At 34.6% G+C, this 25892-nt stretch overlaps 1 protein-coding gene across 1 annotated transcript in view; it reads right to left on the bottom strand.

Moving 5' to 3' along the window:
- Positions 1-1150: 1150 nt before the first annotated feature.
- The window catches only part of LOC138695784 (PHAF1 protein CG7083), a 37287-nt gene continuing 12545 nt past the window's right edge, over positions 1151-25892 (bottom strand). The window contains exons 6-11 of the mRNA XM_069819979.1: positions 24983-25199; positions 17687-17898; positions 10481-10563; positions 8162-8243; positions 5939-6085; positions 1151-3261 (exon numbers count right to left, since the gene is read on the bottom strand). Of these exons, the coding sequence (XP_069676080.1) occupies positions 3193-3261; positions 5939-6085; positions 8162-8243; positions 10481-10563; positions 17687-17898; positions 24983-25199 (810 nt within the window). The 3' untranslated portion in view covers positions 1151-3192. The remainder of the gene's footprint in view (positions 3262-5938; positions 6086-8161; positions 8244-10480; positions 10564-17686; positions 17899-24982; positions 25200-25892) is intronic.

A 25892-nucleotide genomic window follows, 5' to 3' on the forward strand; every position in this document is an offset into this window, starting at 1 on the left:
AATAACGTTAGACCCACACTCGTTGTTGCCTTGTCAAATAAACACAAGCCAAAATTAACACGGTTACTGTTATACATTTTTGCACGGCAGCACTCACTGTTGCAAAGAGAATATGAATATTTGCTGACGATATAATTCACTTTTTTAATTTTGCGTAGTTTCAAACAGGAGGATTGCCAACATTGATTATGTGAATATGCTGTTGGTTATCATTTAAGTATGTAGGCGTTTTCAAAAGCTTTATAGTAAAAATAATGCCAATTTCTGAATACTAGTTAGGACAGAAAAGCAAATAATAGATAAGTAAGCTTTCGCATGAGTTTCATAATAATGCGAACATAACCACAAAATGTATATTGAGAAGTCAACACGGAGATGGGAACCTGCAGCATGACTGCGGCTGCAAAAGTAGCGCCTTGTGTGTGAACAGACTCGCAACCTCCAGTTGCAACTTTTGCAGCACTCGGGTTGCGCAGCACGAAAAGTAGCGTGCAGCGCGCTACTTTTGGCTTACGTGTGAACACGACACGCAACTTTTGCAGCTGCAGTACAAAAGTTCCGCAGCAAAAGTAGCGACGTGTGACCGTACCTTTGGTAGGTTTTAAATTAAATTTACACGAAAACCGTCTATGCTATGGAAATACGCCAGAGGAATAAATTATTCTTCATTAGATTTTCTATCGATATGGACAAAAATCACGATCCTATTCGCAATAGTTACCAAATAAGAGTATGCTAAATATTTGGAAGGAAACATTTTTTTCTGAGAAAACTATTAACTTTCCATCTATATGGTAACACACTTTTATTTCATACAACATGAGCTATTCACTTTGAAAATCTGTAAGGTTACTTCACGTCCACGCTGTATATTCTACATAAAGTTTCACCTTTTCCTCCAGAAGAAAAGCACTGGTCCTGTGTTGTTTTCGACAGGGGACTAACATAATGCTGGTACATCTCCAATGATCTAACTATATTTTGTTGATGTGTAGTGTTGGCTATGAAATTCTCATGAAAGTGAGGGCAGAATGAACCAAAGGATTCAACCCTTAAAGTTCACACCTGTGGAGTAACGGTCAGCGCGTCTGGCGCGAAACCAGGTGGCCCAGGTTCGAATCCCGGTCGGGGCAAGTTATCTGGTTGAGGTTTTTTTCCAGATTTTCCCTCAACCCAATACGAGCAAATGCTGGGTAACTTTCGGTGCTGGACCCCAGACTCATTTCACCGCCATTATCACCTTCATATCATTCAGACGCTAAATAACCTAGATGTTGATACAGCGTCATAAAATAACCCAATAAAATAAAAAATTAATTCAACCCTTAAACTAGATTATGATCAACAACATCATCACTATCAACAACACTTAAGTAAAATCAATGCTGAATTGTAACATCCTTTATAATGAATTAAAATGATTCAACTCACTGAATTAATTTCTTTCTCGGTATCGACTTGCATTATTAAAACAATTAAATTTCTTCCATCTCTAATAGTGACATAACGTGAAATAAAATTAATACTTCAATAACTGGCAGTTCTGAATGTAACTCCATTAAAATGATAGCTTCAAAAGTCTAAATAGACACAATATAATAAGCCTCCAGGCAAATATGCTCCAAAGGGGTCAAACCACAGCAAACATTTGTTACATTAATATTAAGTAAAATTAGATCAGATATTTATTTCCAAAATCAAATGATCTTCAAATGTGAAAGAAGATTCCAACAACAATGATCACCAGCTTGCATTGCAAACAAAGCACTGATTTAAATGCCATTTTCACACAACTGCAGAAAATTCAAGGTGCTTTGTTTTAATTCATTCACTATTATAATGTGTAAAATGCATTTTGGAAACAAATATCTTGCACATATTAAAAGTTTCACACTTTATGACAGGAAAGAAGTAAGTCCCTGATATTATTATTTTTCTCAGCTACTTTACAACCACATACGTACATTGTAAGGCGTAATATATTTAGTGATGATGATTAATAATTAATACGATTGTTATTAAGACTTGATCATTATTAAATAAAAGGGACATCGTACAAATAAAGAATATTAACATCTTTTAAATTTTGTAACTTCACGCAATCGCCTACACGTTACAATCTTCATTACTGTTCAAATTTACAGTAACGCTCACTGTTTTTTTTTTAAATCATAAAACTGTTTGTGTTTCAAACAGGACACTATATAATATTAATATTATTATAATAATTATAGCAATAAATAATAACTCTACTACTGCTTACTGTATTTCATTCACTTTTGTAATCTGCAAACCAGTCTTACGAGTTTCATTTGCTACTTCTTGTAGTAGAAGCCCTTGCAACAGCAGCGATATCCAACAATCCCTAATAAAATGACTTCCTGCACTTCATGGGAAAGATGTGTGATCTGGTGGAACCCATACTGTACAAGGGCCACGTTTCTATAGGATCAACATGCAAGGTAGTGGATATGCGGCCAGCACAGGAAATGCATATGTTCGCCGTGTACTATAGTTTTCTGTTTATATATGCAAGCCAATATTGTACTGCTCTTTTAAAATTCCCTTTCAGAGGAAAACAAATCTTTTTCAGAGCTCTTCTCGTATATAAAGTTACACGTAAACCCATCTTACATGTTCCCAATGCTTCTAGCAAGCATAACTGCTTCAGTCTTTTTTTTAGGGATTTTTATTTCTTTAACTTTTTTTTTCGTACTTTCATTTTTTGTAGGAAAATTCCAACAACTTTCTCTGCTGCACTTGCAGTACAGGAGTGCGGTAAATATGAAAGCCTTGAATTATTCCAGATGAGACAGCTCTTTCATCTTCAAGAGGTTGTCTATAAAAGATGCCACCCGAGCGGTGTGCCATTGCTAACCATCACAGAAACAGAAATATTCCGATACAAAATTCTAGCAGTCCTTCGTATGGATTTGAGGGTCACGTTCGTGCCAAGAAGTGCCCGAATTTATCAACTTAAACTAGTCCTTCGATGTCTTACTAACAGATGTAGAGAACTAATACGCAGCACAATTTACAGACAACCTTACTGTAGACTGTAATCATGACATTAGCGTGGTTCACTGCAGGCTTTGTTTGTTGAGGAGATGTTCATTTTTCTATTGGTTTGTTAAGTCGTCAGAATTGCCAGTACCTTCCTTGCAGCACGAGGTAGGTGGCAGAAAGCCATCGTCATACATCTGGACTGGAACGTTCGCCAGCGTACAATGTCACAGATGCTATGTAGTTATTGGGCATTACCTGAGAACAGACACAACAAAATTACACAAGCTCTTTGCTAAAGTCGCTGTCTTGTAACTATGGTTGGAAGTTTGGTTCAAAGCCTAAATTATTTCTAATCATACTCAGTTTTGAGCTCTTTTGAAAGACGCTGTCTTTTGAAACTACAGTAGAGCCCTGTTTATCCATCACCCTATTAACCGATCTGCGGATTATCCAACTGCTTTTCTTTTGGTCTTCCTTTTTTGCTGGAGAACGAAGAACAATACATCCACTGTCTCTTCTGTTTAGAATCATGCATACTTCTACTCCGAATTATCTGTTATGGCGCTTTCAATTTCTTGCAACTCTTCGAAACCGACATCAAGCACTTCTTTCTATCCCTCATCATAGAACGTCTTTACACTCATCTTCCTATACTGTAGAAATACCTCGCCTCTGGAATTCGTTACCTAATTACGTCAGGGACTGCCGGACTTTATCACAATTCAAAATTAAATTGGAAAATTTTGTCTTAGTTAATGTTTTTAGGTATTGCTAGAAGTATTGATTTGTGTTTTTTTTTCTTTTTCTTTTTTTTTAATCTATATTAAAATTGCAAGTTTCTTGTTTATGTTAGTTAATTAGTTAGGATACAATTAATTATGATACTTAATCACTCATTTAAAGTTTGTGTGACTGCAACCTGTGTATATTTTTGTGTGGCTTTACTTTGTTTATAGTGCTTTTTCTCTCTCTCTTTATTTTTTGTGTAGCTTTATTTTGTATATAGTGTATTTTTTTCTGTTTATTTCTATTATTGTATTTGTATTTCTGGTGTTGTGGAAGAGAAGGCCTGATGGCCTTAACTACACCAGAATAAATAAATAAATAATTGATAATTTTTGCTCAAATAATGTATTTGCAATACCACCACAGTATTTGATCTGTCATTTGACAATTTCCCGTGGTTATGTTCATGACGCGTTATAAAGTGTTTAGTCTTCGCTCTTCGGTGCCTCAAGGGGTTCGTTGTGCTACTCAAAACTCTACATGAGAATGTAGACAATTAATACGCATGTGCGAAGCTGAAATCACTGCTCTGATTGGCTGTTTTTATGCGGGAAAGTGCTGTAGTCAGCTTCAGCACAACACAGCTTGGAGATTGCATAACTAAAGCGTAACGAAAGAATGCTTGTTTGTGGAGGAACTCGGAACTATGTACAATGTATTTAGTACTTCAAGTGTCTGACTGCTGCTGCCATCTACCTGTTTTTTGAGGTTCCTCCTGAATCAGTCAGCAAGCGACGGAGAATGGAATCCCAGAAAATTGAAGCCAAGGAAGTATGTGACGGTATAATTCAGGAAGTTACTCATTGTTTCCAGTCTTTAAGCTACCTAGACGCAACAAAATTGTTAAACAGCAAATTTTTTGGCAATTTTTCGCATAATTTTCCTGAACGCGAACTTGAAGTTGCTGTCAACAGCTATACTGTACTGAACAAAAGAGTGTTAAAGACACAACTTGGGGTTCTATATGGAAGACCAGACTTCCGAAATATAGATGGCTGTTCAATTGTTACAATACATAACATAGCCTCCAACAATTCACAGGATCCATTCTGTGAAGTAGCGAAGTTGTTAAATATTTTTGTTACAACACCAATGACCACTGCTGAGCCAGAAAGAAGTTTTTCTTGCTTAAAACACATAAAAACGTTTTTAAGGAACATTATGTCTCAGGATCGCCTCACTGCTCTTGCAATACTGTCAATAGAAAATAGTATGATGTCCAAGATGGAGGGGTTTAACACCAGGGTAACTGACAAGTTCTGCAGTAGGAAGGAACGTCGTATGGATTTCATATTTCGTCACTAGGCGAGCCTCAAATTAAGATAAATACATATAAGTTTATACAATAGGCCGATATAGAGATTGTAGCACACTCATTATTTTGACCACCAGCCGCTCGCTACTGGAAGAATCCCAACCAGATTTTGCTGCTGGAAGTGACTTGCCGTCATTCTAGCTAGTGAGAGAATAAGTCAGCGTGCGTTTGGAGAAAGTTAACTGTTTTCTTAAAATATTTCAAGGTAAGAGAAACATATGTACAACATACAATACTGCAGAAACTCTATGTTATGTGATAGTAATATATAGGCGATACGATTACTTCTAAAGTGCCGTATTTACGAAGAAGATTATGACGTTTATGTTTGTATAATGTTAAATGAAGAGCGAAATGGTGTTTGCGGGCAAAGTGGATAACTTATCCGCTTTGCCCTGCCACCTTTATTTGACTATATAAGTGTCAGCTGTATTTTTGTATGTATTTGTCTATTGCAATAAAGCATGTTAGATCATTTTAAATAATGGGGGCATTAAGTCACACTAATTAAATTAGAAATCAGCAACAGTGATCTTAATTTTTACTTAAAAAGGTCGTAATGTGTTTTCAGATCGTTTAATTTTTCAAGAGGAAGACGGAGCAAGCCAAATGGTCTGAAGAAGCCATCAAGAAAGCACTTGAAGAAATAAAATCAGTGGTTCTGCTATCTGGCCATACAACCATAATATGTTTGTTGAAGAAGATTTTCATCCAGACCATTTTTTACGACAAAGGATACAAATTAGAGCATAAAACATCGCCACCTAGATATCAGTTACTAATTTCACTGCTCACTTAGTCATCATCATAAATGTGTATCAGCATACTCACCTCAAATATTATATCCTGGTAGCCATAGCAGAAAGTTGAACCGAAGGGATTTGTGGTGTTGGTTGAACTAGCTCGGTTCAGCACTACTGGTCTTTCACTTGGTTTCAATTGTTCCGAAATGGCGTCCCATTTGGTGTACGCTGAGATCTGATTCAAGACAAGACACTTATTTGAATAACAAACTTTGGTAAAGCAGTAAATTTTCAGGTTAGTTGTAAGAGATAAATAGAAAGCTTGAGAAATATGAGTTTACTTAAAAACCAAGTTAAATTCACATTCTTAGAGAGCTGAAAATTATATTTAAGACTCTAATGCATATTCTTGTCAACATTTTAAAGGAGTCTCTGAAAATTCTGCATCATCATCTGTATTTCAATTAATTATATAGTTATTAATCTACTTCACAACCAAGTCAATTGTTGTTATATTTCAATTAAATTGTTGTTATCACTTCATTACATTTATATTATACCTAAAACCCCTTATCACATATGTAACAAATTGGCCATCCACATGTTAATAGTGGTAACATGTAGAAGAGAACAACCACCAGGATTGCCACTGTCCATTGGGAATGACCGCTAGATAGAAGTACAGTTGCTCCATGCAGTTCAAGTAAGAGTTATAACGTGATTTCTTCTGCAATCACTAGATGGCAGCATAGTGGAATTGATAAAAGTTGTTGCCTTCAAAGCCTATAAGGTTTATTAATCTATTAATATGTGATCTGGGCTATAATTAAACTTCTCTGGAATGCTCTGCCTCGACATATTCATGTATTTTAATTTCAGGGCCTTTGTGGTTATTTCTGTAAACAGATGTCTTTGTGAGATTATTGGGGATCATCAGTGTGATTTTAGGCATGATAGGTCGACTATTGGTAAGATTTTTTGTATTCGACAGATACTGGAGAAAAATTGGGAGTATAAGGGTACAGTACATCAGTTATTCATAGATTTCAAAAAGGCATATAACTCGGTTAAGAGAGAAGTTTTATATGATATTCTTATTGAATTTGGTATTCTCAAGAAACTAGTTCGATTAATTATTAAAATGTGTCTCAGTGCAACTTACAGTAGAGTCTGTATAGCCCAGTTTCTATCTGATGCTTTTCCAATTCACTGCGGGCTAAAGCAAGGAGACGCACTATCATCTTTACCTTTTAACTTTGCTCTAGAATATGCCATTGGAAAAGTCCAGCGTAACAGACAGGGTTTAGAATTGAATGGGTTACATCAGCTTCTTGTCTATGTGGATGATGTGAATATGTTAGGAGAAAATCCACAAATGATTAGGAAAACACGGGAATTTTACTTGAAGTAAATCTCGAAAACACAAAGTATATGATTATGTCTCGTGACCAGAGCATAGTACGAAATTGAAATATAAAAATTGGAAATTCATCCTTTCAAAAGGTGAAAAAAGTTCAAATATCTTGGAGCAACAGTAACAAATAAATAGTCCACTGCAAGAATGATGGATGTCATTTGGAATACATTTTGCAGAAGAAGCAATTGAAAGTTTGAAATGCTTAGCACTCAAAGCTTAACTGTGATTTTCCAATCATTACTGGACAAGGACTATCAGTGTTAATGCCATATAACTCTGTATGTACATTCTATATGTCTTAAGCTATGCTATGTTCATTTTTGACAAGAAAGTGACATCCATCATTCTTGCAGTGGACTCTTCAAATACAGATGACACTTGGGAGGAAATTCAAAGCAGAATATGGGAAATGCCTGTTATTATTCGGTTGAGAAGCTTTTGTCATCCAGTCTGCTCTCAAAAAATCTGAAAGTTAGAATTTATAAAACAATTATATTACCGGTTGTTCTGTATGGTTGTGAAACTTGGACTCTCACTTTGAGAGAGGAACAGAGCTTAAGGATATTCGAGAATAAGGTGCTTAGAAAAATATTTGGGGCTAAGAGGGATGAAGTTACAGGAGAATGGAGAAAGTTACATAGAACTGCACGCACATGGGCAAATCTAGAAATTCATATAGAGTGTTAGTTTGAAGGCTGGAGGAAAAAGGACCTTTGGGGAAGCCAAGACGTAGATGGGAGGATAATATAAAAATGGATTTTTAGGGAGATGGGATATGATGGTAGAGACTGGATTAATCTTGTTCGGGATAGGGACAGAGGCGGCTTATATGAGGGCGGCAATGAACCTCCGGGTTCCTTAAAGCAATTTGTAAGTAAGTAACAAGAATCTCACCACAATAGGTCCAGGAGGAGTGACATCAATGAGCTGTCCAGCATCTGGAGGAACTGCCAAGTGGAATTCACAACGATGGTACCTACACAAAAAATTAGTTTGATACTATTTAACCTTCACTGGCCAGAAAGTATAATAAAACTGTACAATTTATAAACTATGTTTTCTGTAACGAAGTTGTAAGAAACTTCATGCACAGAATGAACCATAAATCAGTTGACAAAATACATAATTATTGTAAACAGGTTTCATTTGCAAACATGACATCATACAGATAACAATTATTACAAATAGACTGTAATAACATGTTACTTACTAACCTACATTAGGTATTAGTGACAATCAAAATTTATTTCATGTGCCATCTATGCTTATCCTTATTTAACAACTATATTGGTTTTACAATATTTTGTTACATAATATATCAATTGAACGTTTTCGGCTCAATAGAGCCATCATCAGGAACATGTATGCCCATATGTATGATATAAGTACACAGTATATTGCCATACAAGTGAACTCAATTAAAATTAAATAACATGCTTCTGTATGAAATCGATGATTATATGGCAATAATTACATTATAAATACAGAACGGCTAAATAGGCCGTATTCGAATGTTAAAATTGATAATGTTAAAATACATAAAATGCTTTAAAATTATTATAATCGGAGGTAATAGTTGTCCAATTAGATGTCTATGTAGATCTCCATAATTTGGTGGTAGCTGGATGCGACAACTGTGGATGAAAAAAGTATCAGAATTAGAATGATGTACATTACCAGAACAAAGTGTACATACTACATCTCACAATGCTATTATTGCCATGATCTTAATAAATCACATGAATCTATTACAGAACATCTCGTGTAGAGATTATATATGTACGTAAGCGCACGGAACAGTTGTCTATTAATTAGCAGTTTGATTTTTTTTTTTTGGTACACATATCACTGCGGCAGAAGATTTTCATATAGCCCGGGCATTAAAATTAGGTATTCCTCTTCTAAATGAGCATATTCCAAATTTATATAATCCGTTATTTAATCTGAATGCACACAATACACGTCATGGCTTTTCAACCTACCACTATTCTCACCCCCTTCCACCATCAGCTGTGACATAGTTTACGTAATTCCTGTACACTAGCGCACCAAACAGTCACCTTCTGTCCTCAGTGTCTACAAGAACACATCCGCTACACTCATCATAGTAGGTTAAATTCATACAGTTTCAACCCAAGACATAGTCAATTACATTTTTCTCTTATTTTAAAATCCGGTCTTATAAAAAAAAAATTTCAAACTTCTAATTAATAGACAACTGTTCCGTGCGCTTATGTACATATATAATCTCTACACGAGATGTTCTGTAATAGATTTATGTGATTTATTAAGATCATGGCAATAATAGCATTGTGAGATGTATGTACACTTTGTTCTGGTAATGTACATCATTCTAATTCTGATACTTTTTTCATCCACAGTTGTCGCATCCAGCTACCACCAAATTATGGAGATCTACATAGACATCTAATTGGACAACTATTACCTCCAATTATAATAATTTTAAAGCATTTTATGTATTTTAACATTATCAATTTTAACATTTGAATATGGCCTATTTAGCCGTTTTGTATTCGTAATGTAATTATTGCCATATAATCATCGATTTCATACAGAAGCATGTTATTTAATATTAATTGAGTTCACTTGTACGGCAATATACTGTCTACCTATATCATACATATGGGCATACATGTTCCTGATGATGGCTCTATTGAGCCGAAAACGTTCAATTAATATATTATGTAACAAAATATTGTAAAACCAATATAGTTGTTAAATAAGGATAAGCATAGATGGCACATGAAATAAATTTTGATTGTCACTAATAACAAATTAGCTTATCGGTCCCATCATGCCTTTTAAATTTCTACATTAGGTACTCAAAGTGTCCTCTTTTTTTAATGCAAAGATATTGTAATTGTAATATTGTAAAATGGTGACTTGTTTCACATCTTAATGCTTCATTGCTCATGTAAGATCTATGGAATATAATAAATGAATGAATATCAGTGAAAAATCGTTGTGAAAATCCATTATAATTTGGTGAGCCTTCCTTGCCAGATATCCTTTCGATCTCTAATCAAAAAACGACTGTCTAAAATATAGTAATAGTAATCAAGAAAAAGGAAAGGAAAGAGAGGAGAGGAAGTGGAGGAGCAAAAGAAGAAATGGCGATGATAAATTACGATTGTTCTTTCACAAGAGCTCTGTTTAATTCCAAGTCACAATAACTATCATTAATTCACTTACATGTTAAAATTGTAATGTCCAGGATAGTTTGTGTGTAGAACAAACTTCTTCACTTTCTGTGTTTTAGCATCAAATAGAATATCCTGTAAAAGAATGGAAATATTACAACATTAAGAAATTCACATGAAGCAAAGCATAAGAACTGAAAAGCATGTGTTACAAAAACATAAAGCTGTAACTACCATAAAAGGTTTTCAGGTTCCCAAACAACAAGAATAATGGACTACACAACCAGAGATATGAAATTAATGGGGATAGAGTAAAGAGTAAGAAATTATTACATCTCACTCTCTTTATCTTCTTTTCTTTTTTGTTGTAGTCCATGTGGTCCTATGTTCTCAAAAGTTTTCTCAGCAGTCTTTTACGTCGTCAAGATAGTTTGGATTCTACTGAAAATCATTGTCCCCAAGTATTTTCAGTCTTTTTTGGTACTGGTGGATAAATTTCAGGCCTGATCTGATTTAAATTATAAAATATCTTGATCATACATCATGATTACACACTTTTAACATTTTGTTACAATAACAACTTTCAGGTGTTAAAATGACTGAAAGTTGTTATAACAAAATTCTTAAGGGGAGAGGATGGTATTTTTTTTAACTTTTTTCCTATTTGGTTTAAAATATTATTTTTTTGTATGTAGAGAGCTCATAGCTGTAGCAACTCAACCAACTATAAATATTTTGAAAAAAATTATTTGGGGGTCCAGATTTGAAAAAAGTATACCCAATGCAGGATTGTACTAAAACCGATATATCTAAACCGTTTTTAAAGATAGATTCAAACAATTTTTTGCAATGTACTTGCAAAAGCATGCTCTACAATCTGTCTGTAACAGAATTTTAATATTAGTCCCTACGTTTGTAAAACAAGCAATTAAAATTTTATAACACTTCTTTTTATTTATTTATTTTTTTTTTTGCAAACAAACGGACGTATTTTTAAAATGAAATCAAGTAACAAAATTCTGTTAGAGAAAAGTTTCCTAATAGTCTAAAGAATGTGTGTTCTAAATTTCATGCATGTATCTTTAATAGTTCCGAAATTATATCCATTTTTGTCTGGCAATGTAGCAAAAAAATGAAGTTACCGAAAACCGATCAAAGGTGGTGTGTGATTTAAAAATCCATAGCGCAGGAAGTTTAAAAATGCCGTCTCAACATCTGGTAGGGGCACAAATACCCACAAAATGTTATGCAATGCATTCCACACATATCAAAGAGTATTTTAAAGAAAAAAAATTGTTTTTGAAAATTTAATTTACCGGAAACAACAATAAAAGGGGGCGAGTGATTTAAAAATCCATAACGCAGGAAGTCTAAAAATGGTGTCTCAACACCCGACAAGTGCACAAATACCCACAAAATGCTATGCTATGTATTCCACACATATCACAAAGTATTTTAAGGATTTTTTTTTTGAAAATTTACTCATTTTTCACCAAAAAATACCTTTCTCTCCCCTTAAGGTATAAAATATCATTTCCATTCATCAGAAATCGCACTCCAGTACTTACTGATCCCAAGCCATAGCTCACTATTATGCTACACTGCTACTACACTTTGCTAATCTATCATTTTTATTGGCACAAAAGACTATTCTGTAGTATATTTATTTATTTGAAAGTATGCAGGCATTACTGCCCATAAAAGCACTTTCTTAACATTTTTATTGTACCAGAAAAAAGAAGAGAATAGTTAACAATGTAAAACAAATTTATATTTTCAGCAGAGTATTATAACATATACAATGAGTAAACTGAATAATCTGAATATAATGAGAGAGACAGAGAAGCAGCTTCTTAATTAACGAAATTTGCATAAATGTGTTTCTTAAATATATCATCTGTTCCCGAAAATAAATCAATATCATTCTGATTATTTAACTTATTATAAAGGTTATTTTATTGTACCGAAGTACATATGATATTTCCATGCAGATATTCTGCGTTATCATACGATGAAAGAGTAATGGAACGGAGAAAAATTCTCTCCGGCGCCGGGATTTGAACCCGGGTTTTCAGAGGGAACCCAAGGGTTGGAGCTTAATCTGAGACGATTCTAACCGGCATCGGGGTTGTATCTGGTGTGGCTTAGTGGATAAAGCATCAGCACGTAGAGCTGAAAACCCGGGTTCAAATCCTGGCGCCGGAGAGAATTTTTCTCCATTCCATTACATTATTATAAAGGGACAACATTCTGATTAGGAGTGAATTTTTATGACTGACTGTCTTTGATCTAGGAATATGGAAAAGTACTTTTTACTTCACTTGAAGAATGGGGAATAAAAGGGAATTAATTTCAATATATCTGAAGAATCGATTTTGTTTGTGAGTATTCTCCTGAGAAATAAAATTGTGCATACTGATATCCTATGTTGGGGGAGTTTCATATTAAACACTGATATTAGCTGCAGTGTTGATGTCCGAATACAGCAAGAATTTTTATATGATTTAAAATACATAATAATGTCTTACAAATGTATTCTGAATAATTTCAATTACATGTTGTTGATCTTTATGCATTGGTCCATATCGTCGCCTGAATGCAAGAACTAGGTAACTTGATTTTTCATATTTTGTGACATTGCCTATTTACTTATTTATTGCACTAAGGAATATGTCTCGTTTTCTTTTACCTATTTGTTATATTGGAAAATAGATGTCGCTGGTATCGTTCGATCATTTACCTAGATCCTGATTACATTTTGTGCGATTTTTGCTATGCTATAAAAGAGGTAACTAAAAAACGCAAATTTCGAGTTACCTAGTTCTTGCATTAAGGCGACGATATGATTGAGGCATATTCTAATTAACTTCTAACTAAATTGTTGTATAGTAGAGTCAGGATTATTAAACAGTTTTGAACTTCTTATAATAAATCCAAGCAGAATTAACAATTGATGTAATATATGAATTCAAAGTGAAACTATGTTTATGGATGAATAAAGATATTACAACAAAGTAAAGTGGAAATGTTCATTTTGTACTTGTGTTTACATTTGTTTTAATGTTCCATCTTTTCCATATATATCTTCAGTTTCATTTTAATTTATAATTCCTCCCTCATACAATATAACTTCTCCCTTGGAATTCTCATACGGTTCCAGTTCATTTCCTGACTTCTGCTCCCAGTCAATAGTCACACAGATTTGGCCTTTCAATGAATACGATACCTTTTTTATTTATTTATTTAACTATTTATGTCCATAAGAGGGCAAAGCCCCAATTATAATAGACAGTACAGATAAAAAAAACATAGAATTGCATACAACACGAAAAAAGAGGTAAAACAGATACAAGTGTAAACAAATTAAAAATGGAAAAGAGAAGAAAAAAAAACAAATACATACCACCCAAATAAAAAAAGACAGATGCAGATATAAATGAAAAAATACCAAATAAAAACAAATCAAAAAGAGCCAAGTACAGACATCACAGCCAAAAATGCAAAATGTAGGCATAGCTATAATTGGCAAATTGCAGGGCAAACACAACACCATGTTAATAAATTCAATATACAGCACTACACAGCAGGCCCAATAGGCTCAATTCATTTATTAAAAAAACTCACCAACACAGAACATGTGTTTCAAGTAATGCTTTAGATAACTTTTTCTTGTACATATTGTACGATAACGAAAAATCTAAATCCTGTTTATTTGATAGATGATTGTAAGTCCGAAGCATTAATAAAAGTGGAGACATTTTATGAGATAGTGTTTTTGTTGTCTGTAAATAAAAGAGAGATCGCTTTCTCAAATTTAATTTACCAATATTGAAACTAATTAGCTGTAGAAGATCAGGGTTGTCTATTAAGCCATTTATGGTTTCGAACAAATACATTTGTTGTGCTCTTATCCTGCGACTACTGAGAGATGGTACATTAAATTCAACCAGCATGCATTCATAAGATTGGAATATGTTGTAACATGAATGTTTTTTCATATATAGCAGTTTTAGGATTTTATTCTGTACTCTCTCTAGAATGACCGAGTGCGAGTGAGGGTTCCAAACTATAGATGCGTACTCTAATTTACTTCGTATTAAACTATTATATAGGCTATTTTTAAGACAGTTTCAACATTCCTGAAATCTTTTGAGTTCCTGTAGATGAAACCTGCCAGTTTGAAGACTCTATTCGCAATTGCTTTTATATGTGTTAAAAAGGATAGGTCATGACAGATTACCACTCCTAAATCATTTACTGAAGTGACCCTTTCTAATTTTGTGTTATTTATGCTATACATGTAATCCAGAGAGTTAGTATTACGAGTGAAGGTAATGTGTGAGCATTTTTTAATATTAATTATCTTACCCTATGTTTCACTTTAAGGCAAAGGCAGATCCAACCCTCGAAACTGTATGTGTATGCTTCACCCTCCATCTCCACCAGCAATGGAAAAAGGACAATCAGTTGCAAATATTGTTACATTGTATTACTGTTCCTCTTCAAGCAGTAGCGGACGGTGGGTTTGAAAGTTGAGGAGGCCAAGACGTGACTGATGAGAATATAAAAATGTAAGGCCTGTGACGTACCTCATTACCAAGCACAGAATTTATAGGTTTTAAGAAACTAAAATTAGGTTTTCCAGTTTATGTTTTAGGATTTTAAATCTTATGTTTAGGAATGTATATGATTTTACGGGAAAAAAATAAAAATAAACAACATACTATTAATATATTACAACGGCTTGGTAAAGATTGCCTCTCTATAGGACACTTTAAGTCCTAACCTACAAATTAGGTCTTTTTAGGTCATATTGGATTTAAGAATGTTACGCTTTGTTACATAAAACGAACAAGAAAAGCAATATTTCGAGACTAACGAGATAGAAACAAAATTGATTCGAACATAAGAATCTGGGGCTTGCTCATTACTATTACATAGCCTAATTTTACATCAAATTAACTCGACGTTCTTCTTTCTTTGCAAACCGATCAAATAGGTCACAACATACTGAATAACTGCTACTAGAAGAAGCTAGAGACAAATCTGCATTTGTTTCTAAACTCTCGATATATTTAAAATACTGTATAAATAAATATATCTCATAACACAAAAGAATAAAATAACAGGAACACCCGCAAACAAGAGAAAAATCTAACAACATAAAAGAAAACTTTTACTCAGGGAGAGAAAACTAACAACACGTGACTCAGTTTTCTAAAACCAAGAAGAGAGAAAGAGAGAGAGCTTCCCAATACAGCCGAAACCAGCCGTGACTATGCAGTACAGTTGTCAGCAGTGGGTAGGACGTCTCCAAATTCGGCTCCCATCGCACGTTCTAGTCAAGTTTAAACACTCTTCTAACCAGCTATCTTATTGGTTGAACTGCTGGATACCGGGGAGCAGAATGACGTAGCGGACTCCTCTCTCCCGCTCTCGCATAGACATTGCAGGCTGCTAGATGTCGACTATACAGGTTACAGCGCTATCTATTGTTTTTCAGTACGAAGTATTTGTACTATCTACAGTATATCGAGCGAGCATCACTAACTGAATATGGTCGACTTTACGTAACTTACATCTTAATCGTAGTGAATAGTAAAATTAATATACAAGGGGGATCCAGGAAATAACGACCGTTCGCGCATACCAGCCGCGCAGCTGACTCCCCTTCCTTGTTTGAAGGTCAACTGGCTTCCTTAACATGTGTTCTCATAATGTTGTGAGTACTGGTTGCAACAAGTCGCCATTGTGCATTTTGTGTTACTTCAAAATGAACGACGTGATTGATAATCCCGCCGACTGTGAGGTGAGGAGTGTGATTCGATTTTTGAATGCCCGACATTTGAAACCTGCAGAAATTTACCGGCAATTGAAAGAAGTGTATGGTGATACTGTAATGAATGAAAGAAATGTGAGAAAATGGTGCGAAATGTTCAACAATGGGCGAACAAATGTCCACGATGAAACTCGAACCGGACGCCCATCACTCATCACAGAAGACTAAAGTAAACGACAGAATCTTGCAAGACAGGCGCACATCACTCGACGAATTGCATATTGCCTTTCCTGACATTTCTCGTTCTTTGCTTGGTGAAATTGTGTCGCAACATCTTGGCTACCACAAAATCTGTGCACGATGGGTTCCACAGCAACTGAGTGACCAACACAAAATTCAGAGAATGGCCTCAGCATTGACATTCTTGATGCGATATCACACAGATGGAGACGCCTTTCTTGATCAAATTGTGACTGGTGATGAGACCTGGGTGTCTCACAACAAGCGCCAATCACGTCAGTGGCATCATCCCTCATCACCCAAGAAACCGAGAAAATTCAAACAGACTCTCTCAACACAAAAAGTCATGGCTACTGTCTTATGGGATCGCAAAGGTGTTCTTTTGCTGGATTTCATGCCAAAAGGCACTACGATCAATACAAATCATTATTGTGAGACTTTACGAAAACTACGGCGAGCCATCCAAAACAAGAGGCGAAGAATGCTTTCGAGAGGAGTTGTGCTTCTTCACGACAACACCCGCCCGCACACTGCTGCTTCAACTCGAGAATTGCTGGATCAATTCGGTTGGGAAATCTTTGATCATCCGCCCTATAGTCCAGACCTTGCTCCTAGCGATTTTCACTTTTTCACTAAGCTGAAACACTTTCTGGGTGGTACGCGTTTTGGAAGTGATGAAGAGTTGAAGAGGACAGTGAACACCTGGCTTAATGAACTGGCAGCAGAGGAGTATAACACGGGAATTCTAAAGCTAGTGAACAGATACGACAAATGTTTAAATGTAGGTGGTGATTATGTAGAGAAGTAAAGGAAGCTTCAGTTATGTAACAGACTTTGTTTTTTCAAATAAATATTTTTTTTTTTTTATTATTACAACAAAACGGTCGTTATTTCCTGGATCCCCCTCGTAAAAGGAAAAATGTTTGTTATTTGTTGTAACTTATCTGAAATCTTAATTCAGGTGGAATTATTACTGCCATATTGTGTTCTGGTAAAATATTAGGGGAGGCATGGCCTCCCTTGCCTCCCCTGAAAATCCGCCGCTGACTTCAAGTGTCATAAGATAAAGAGAACTAGACTGTGTATGAAGTTTTGTGTTGAGAATGAATTTCTCCTATGCTGAAGGTTTAATCCTCAAAGTTGTATTGCCCAAGACCCCATTCTTCTGTTGAGTCCATTATGCTTGGCTAGTTAAAACAATTAGAGAAAAGAAACTTAAAATGTGGCACATGTACTCACCATGCCAAGGGTGAAGTAGTTATAGAAGAAATCAGATCTCCGTGCTGCAACACGGCGATGGGCGTTGGGACTGTGTATCTTCATCTTATCCTCCGACTTGTAGAACACGCGTGATGGCGCTCCAAGTGCTGTAGCCACATCCTGACAAGTGTCCCCAAACAGAACCTCACGGCTAAGACTCTGCTTGCGAGGCTCGTGCAGACGAGGTGAACCTGTGTCACAACCCACAACTTAAAATGCACAATATTAATAATGAAATTGTAATGCAATACGAACAAGTTATAACAAAATTTACTGTCACATGTACTGAGGCCCTTCACATTATTTTAGTCTGACCTAAGGTGTAGAGTAGAATCACAGTCTACTATATACAGTCACGAAGCCTGGGATGATTTTTTGCCAACGAGTTGCATTTCTCGCGATAGTTGCTAGCCGCTTGGGGCGCTGTGAGTACTAGGAACAATAGACTGTGTCACTGCCATCATGATCTAATACAGGCCATAAGGCAGACCATGTGACTCGCTTAACCCAATCACGAAGGGCGGTGTTTCAACCATATAAATTAATTGGAATGCATAAAGAGTAACATATTCCTCTAAAATGTAGTGTAATTGCATTAATAAAATTTAAAACAATGATTATGAGACACTTCAGACATAATTCCTTGCGAGTTAAGGTGTAATATTATTTTTGGTGTTCGTATGTGTAATACCTCCCTTTATTTCGATTGAATATTGCGAAATTCTTGTACATTCATTCATGCATGATTCAATAATTTTCAGTTGCACCGCACGAATATTTAGACATGTTGAAATTATAGGTTATGTTTACTGTACCAGTTGCCCCTTTGTCTAATTTTAGTGGTCTCCAATGCCCTGCTCCTACATATGAATGTTATGTCATATGGAAATTATAGGTTATGTTTACTATATTTAACTTATATTCCTATATTCGCAATTATACATTATAATTAAAAATAATGTCATGTATGACACCCATCACATTCTATTTGACTGTATTTTAATACTACAATTGAGTACTGAATTATTGTATTTATCTACTACCTAAGAGCAAAGTAACACAATCTTACGTACACTAATTTGATATGAGTGGTATGGTAAATTTTCTGTCTACAATTAAGGAAGATAGATGTGCTAAATTAAAATCACAATATAAATTCGTTTTTATTGAATCTCAAAATAGCTTCCATTCTAAACTTAAAATGTTGATGCAAACAGATTATGTTAACATGTAAATTTCTCTTCACATTAAAATAACAGTTTTGTAATTATTTCTGCAACATATTATGCAACAAGAAGTAAACGGAACTTATGGACACATTACACTAAATAAAACTTAGCAATGATACGTAATAAAGTTATAATATAATATTTCACTGAGCTCCATACACTGAAATAGAAAACCCGAACATACATTACGGCCTGGTCTAGATCAAATAGGCATTCACTGTGCCATATTTCGCTTTGTTGTGAAAAGTTGTGTAAACTGTGAATGTTCGTTATCAGTTGTAATAACTGTAAATGGCTAAATTCAATAATTTGAATAATAATATGGGACAAGGAGACGTTTGTGGTACTATAAATATTGTAAGAAAAAGAGGTCAGAGTTATCCTTCTTCCGAAAGATCCAGGATGGTGAGTTTATAAAATATAATACCGGTACTTTATAAAAATAATATTTAAACCTTATGTATTTCACATTTCAATAGTGGAAGGAAGGTGTTAATTTTTTCAAAAGAATACGATATCAAAAGTACAATACATTTTATCGTTTGCTGGGGAAAGGGTCTGTGATGAGGCGATAGTAGCGATCCTGATGGTGAGCAACTATCTATGTTTGCATATTTAGTAAGTACTGAGCTTCGTGACTGTATATATTAGACTGTGGTAGAATGTAGAACTTCTATATATAATTTGAACTGATAAAAGTAAGGCCGTGTCTCAAAGCTATATTTTCAGCTCAAGTGAACTAGATTGTTGGACTAAATAGCCGGATGTGACGTCAGAAGTTATGAACCAAACCTACTTAGTCCATAGCAATCAAGTCCGTAGTAGCTAGTAAACGAAAATGCTTGTTTGATTGCTGACTTGTTCACTAAACAAACATGGATATCTCATCAGCAATTGGGGTTATGAAATCTAAAAATGCTTTGGAAGTGAAATAATGTAAATATAATGTAGAATAACACGTTAACTTTGAACACTGACATTGTTAGTGTCTTCTGTATAATGTTTTAAACATTATTGTAATATATTAAGCCCTTATCTTTTCCACATAACTCGTAATGAAATTGCATTAGAACTCTGCCTTCTTAATTCAGTTCTGTACTGTGATGTCATGGTTTTTAGAAAAATAGTCTATGAAGAAGGCCATGTTTCAAGCATACATTTCCAAAGCTCCCTAGTGTTTAATATGGACTTGAGCTTTGAGGCACAGCATAATTATGGGAAAATGGCTGAACGGATTTTAACGAATAACCTCTCATTTTAAAGTTTAGCATCCAAGGTTAGGAAAAAATAGTACTTTTCAGTGAAACATCAATTTTCATATTTTCTAAAAACTATCTATCACTAGTTTTAAGAACTAATGGATTTTCAGAAGATAAAACGCACTCTAAACTAAACATTATAATGAAGGCCATGACCTGCAGGATTGCCAACATATTTACAGCTCAGATTCTATGACACCATATTGCCAATAAGTCGATCTTCATTTGTGTAATTTTCTGAGAATGTCTCTATATTGGATATTAAAAACTTAAAAACTCATGAAGGTTATAGTCATGAATGATTCACTGCTCTGTAATTTTCTGATTACAGCTATGTATTAGTTATTAAAAACTATAAAACTTAAGAAAGTTTGATGACACTGTTACCATTAAAAATGCAATATTAAAGTTAATGCCATGGTGTATTTGTCTCGAACGATATTATATTAATGCTGTTACTGATGATATGAAAGTGATCCTTTTGGAGTTATATAAGTAGACACAAGAGAGTATCTTAATCATTTTTTAAATCTCCCTTATTTTCTTTTGTTTAAAAACCTGGCAATTCTGACTTGAGTAATACACTGTATGAGTTATAATTAGGGTTGTCAGGTCTCCTGTATTTTACCCACATTTCGCAAGTCTCGCGTATTTAACAATATTTTCTACCGTAATTTATTTATTTAAATAGTAAATATGAATAGTGCTATGATGCTATGAAAGTTATTCTAATTACATATTTTTAAGTGTAATCTACAGTGACAAATTCTCAACCTGTTTTATTAAGGGAAATTTCAATTGTTTCTGAATGAATACAAAGTAAATGATAAGTATTAATAGTGCAATGAGATTAATTTTAAATGACTTTTGCGTACAGTTATACTCGGTGTTTTTCTTCTGGAGAAAAAGGTGGTGGAACTCTGTGTAGAATATAAAGCGGACAGAGAGATGATCACTGTCCAGTGCACAAGAATTTTGTCGTTTTAACCTCCTTTTCATCAAACTTTAAGAGTTTCATGACTTAGGCGGAGTCAAAGAAAAATTAAGTTAAAAACATAATAATTTCTGACATATTTTTCGGTTCCATTATGAAAAATACAACAAAAAGGTGCTGGAATGCCATTCTGGCGCATTTCGACAGAAAGAAAGCACTGATTATACCATACTAGCGGCTTGTGCAGCAAATGCTGCAAACTAAATTAATTAAAAGTTAAAATAAAATTTTTTCAGATTTATTTTCAATGAAGAATAGGCCTACCAGTCATTTGAAAAGTTATTTGCTTCCATAATAATGAAACATATTCTCTGAATGGTTTTTTAATGCCAAATACTTTTTCTTGAATCTATCCATCTTCAGTTTTTGAGTTTGAAAGCGAAAACGCAAATAACAATGTCAGGATGATCAGTGGATTTTTCATGTGGGAGTAAAGCAGTAGTAGCTATTTCAGGTCATTGTCGATTGTAGGTGAGAGTTAAGAAAATGTCAGATTTGCCATGCTTTCGAACAATAGACATAGATATTCTCTACGTCTATTTATATAACCCCAAAAGATTTGAGTTTCATATCATCAATAGGCTATATCATTAACATGTATATTAGTGACTTGTTTTTAAAGTCTTAAAAGTTTTAACCAATTATAGAGACGTTAAAAAAATTACACAAATGAAGATAGACATATTGTTGTCATTATGATGTCACAGAATTCGCTCTGATTTGCTCTAAATAGCCTATGTCAGCAATCCTGTAGGCCATGCATGGCCTTCGTGTAATACTGCTGTTGTAGTGTGTGTGTTTTGTTTTATTCTGAAATGTACTTAATTAGTTCTCAAAACTGACGAAAGATAGATTTTGGAAGATAGGAAAATGATCTAGGAAAATTGACATTTCACTGAAAACGACTATTTTTCTGAAAAACTTTGAGTTCCAAGCTTCAAAATGAGGGGTCATTTATTAAAATCCGTTCAGCCGTTTTCCCGTAATTTCCATTACCAGTTCAAATTATATATATATATATATATATATATATATATATATATATAGATATGACATCCTGCTAAAAGTAAAACATGTCGATAACGTCTTTATGGAACGATTTTGGCAATTATTTCCAAAATCTCCCTATTTTCAATTTGAAAATCTGGCAAACCAGTTATACTGTAACTTAGTTTATCATTTGATCATTATTCATCATTATGAAAAAGTGACTTGACAAGATAAATAGAACTACATTAAAAAAACAATCTCTTAAATATTTTTCGTTCTTCCCAGATACTATTATCTGTGCATTTCAAACTGGTGGATCAAGGTCACATACAAACGTACAAAAGTATAAACCACGCACGAGTCACTGAACTGAAAACTGTGAACTGAAACACTGATAAATTCCAGCTGACTTTAGTTGAGGAGAATGGTCCAGGAATGGGGTAAACACACGTGACAAATGCAGTCCATTGCTTGACCTTGAGCTGCCAGTTCGAAAGCACAGATAATAGTGTAAATCTGAGAGGTACTAACAGCTTAGTTAATAGTGCATACTCTTGATGATTATCTAACAACAAAACTGCATGTGTAATTAAGTTTTTCCTATTGTAATAATATTGTTTGACTGTCAATGCAGACACAGATTTTGGATGAACAAATATAAACATATTGAATCTTTCGTACATTACTTTTAACACTTGAATATAAATAATTGATTAAATGGCGATCTTACTCGTGTTAATTATGTAAGCATGTGTGGCTTACAGCTGTTTCAGTGTTACTTGACACCATCCTCAGAGCCTACTAGATCTCGGCGCCATTTCAACTTCGCTGCCTGTTGTGTGGGTGCGTTCGTGTGATGAAGAGTTGTGTCAAATAGTGTGTGTGTTCTGAAATTGATCTGTGTGTTGAGAATTTGATTAGGGTGTGTTTTAGTGTGTCTGTATATTTCATATTGTTCTAGTGTGTTGAGTTTTTGGTTTTTGGGTTGTATGTGTAGGATTTCCACTTCTGTATTTATGTTATTGTATGTGTGGTTAGCATTAGTTATGTGTTCGGCATATGTAGATGTATTGTGTCCTCTGGTTATTGCTTTAATGTGTTCTTTGTATCGAGTTTGGAATGATCTGCTTGTCTGTCCAATGTAGAAACTGTCGCAACTATTGCATGTGAGTTTGTATACGCCTGTGTGGTTGTATTTATTTGTTTGTGTTGTTTGTGTGTTGAGATGTCTTTGTAGTGTGTTTTCTGTTCTGTATGCTATGTTGTATTTCTGTTTTCTGAATGAGGATGCGATCTTGTGTGTGTTTTTGTTTTCGTATGTTAGTGTGATGTATTTCTTGTGTTTGTGTTGTGTTTTTGTGTTTTTGTTTTGTCTTCCTTATGATGTTGTCTATTATGTTTGGGTTGTAACCATTTTCTTGTGCTATGTATTTGATTGTGTTCACTTCTTCATTGTAGTGTTGTTGGCTCATGAGTATGTTGAGTAATCTGTGTACCATTGTCCTGAATGCAGCATGTTTTTTGTTGTGTGGGGTGATTAGATAGCGCCGAGATCTAATAGGCTCTGAGGATGGTGTCAAGTAACACCGAAACAGCTGTAAACCACACATGCTTACATAATTAACACAAGTAAGATCGCCATTTAATCAATTATCTATATATATAATTTGAACTGGTAATGGAAATTGCGGGAAAACGGCTGGACGGATTTTAATAAATGACCCCTCATTTTGAAGCTTGGAACTCAAAGTTTTTCGGAAAAATAGTAGTTTTCAGTGAAATGTCAATTTTTAAACATAATTTTCCTATTTCCCAAAATCCATCTGTCGTCAGTTTTGAGAACTAGCTAATAGCATTCACGGCCGACTTGATATTTCTTCGCTGTTTTGTAAAGGAGAAGCGAAACGAGCATCAAGTTGGCCGTGTTGCATTTCAGAATAAAACAAAACACATACTACAGTAAACAATATTACGCGAAGGCCATGATCTGCAAGAATGCTGACATATTTAGAGCTCAAATTAAGTTGGTTATCAAAAACTTAATTTACTAAAAACACGGTAATTTACAGGTTCGATTCTGTGGTGTGTAATTTTCTGGGTACAGCTGTGCATTGGATATTAAAAACTACAAAACTTGAGGTTGTTTGATGACATTATTACCATTAGAAATGAAATATTATTGTAGTTAATGCCATGATGTGACTATATTTCATTAATTATACATATTAATGCTATATTGATGATATGGAAGTGAAACGTTTTGGGGTTATATAAGTAGATGTAGAGAATATCTTAAATTAGATTTTGATTTCTATATTTTACTGAGTGGCGGCTATATAGTATATATAGTATATGTTACTGAAAGCTATAAAACTTACGTAAGATAATAATATTATTAAAAATCAAATATTTTTATAGTTATTAATCAAGTGGGGTTGGGTCTTTTTCATATATTTAATGGCGGTGTGGTGTAGATATTTATATGCGTGGTTCTCTTCAGTATTGGCTCGAGAGAGAGTATCTTTCATTGTTATGGAAGCAAATAACTTTCAGAATGTCTGGTATTCTTCAATGAAAATAAATCTGAAAAATGTTTATTTGAACGTCTAATGAACTTAGTTTGCAGCATTTGCTGCACAAGCCACTAGTTTAAATATAAACAGGATTAACTTTCACAAGTTCTTATATCAGACTGCTGAAATATTGTGCTTATCTAGTTTCAAATGAGCCACAATGCAATTCTAAATGCCTAATAAAGAGTAATTTTCCAACTTGAATGAAATGTGTAGGATGTACAACATACCCTCTGTAAACAAATGCAGGCGTATTCCTGTAGTATGAAGACGTTCCCTTAGTACCTCTGCTCGTTCCATGTATAGATGGTTGTGATAACAACACAATGGCAGTGCTGGCGAGCGACTTTCTGCAAGATTGTTGCCGGTATAGACACAGGTGCGTGACACCACGGGTGATGAACCATTTGGGAAATGAAGAGAGCCTAAACCATGGGCATAGCCAGGCTGAAAAGAAATATCATTCAACTTATTTGTAGCTATATGTGCAACGAATTTCATTAACAACAATCTAGCCATTCAAAAATTTACAACGAGAAAAAAATCGAAGTGTGTATGATGTAATTCAGTGATAAGTGAATAGAGAAAAAAAGAATGAAAGGGGGAAATAAAATTGAGATTGTTACACACTTTTACAAAATAATTAGGTAAACCATTTTACTACATACAAGGGGGATCCAGGAAATAACGACCGTTTTGTTGTAATAATTAAAAAAAAAGTATATTTATTTGAAAAAACAAAGTCTGTTACATAACTGAAGCTTCCTTTACTTCTCTACATAATCACCACCTACATTTAAACATTTGTCGTATCTGTTCACTAGCTTTAGAATTCCCGTGTTATACTCCTCTGCCGCCAGTTCATTAAGCCAGGTGTTCACTGTCTTCTTCAACTCTTCATCACTTCCAAAACGCGTACCACCCAGAAAGTCTTTCAGCTTAGTGAAAAGGTGAAAATCGCTAGGAGCAAGGCCTGGACTATAGGGCGGATGATCAAAGATTTCCCAACCGAATTGATCCAGCAATTCTCGAGTTGAAGCAGCAGTGTGCGGGCGGGCGTTGTCGTGAAGAAGCACAACTCCTCTCGAAAGCATTCCTCGCCTCTTATTTTGGATGGCTCGCCGTAGTTTTCGTAAAGTC

Source organism: Periplaneta americana, chromosome 3 (genome assembly GCF_040183065.1).
Source record: "Periplaneta americana isolate PAMFEO1 chromosome 3, P.americana_PAMFEO1_priV1, whole genome shotgun sequence".
NCBI lineage: Eukaryota > Metazoa > Arthropoda > Insecta > Blattodea > Blattidae > Periplaneta > Periplaneta americana.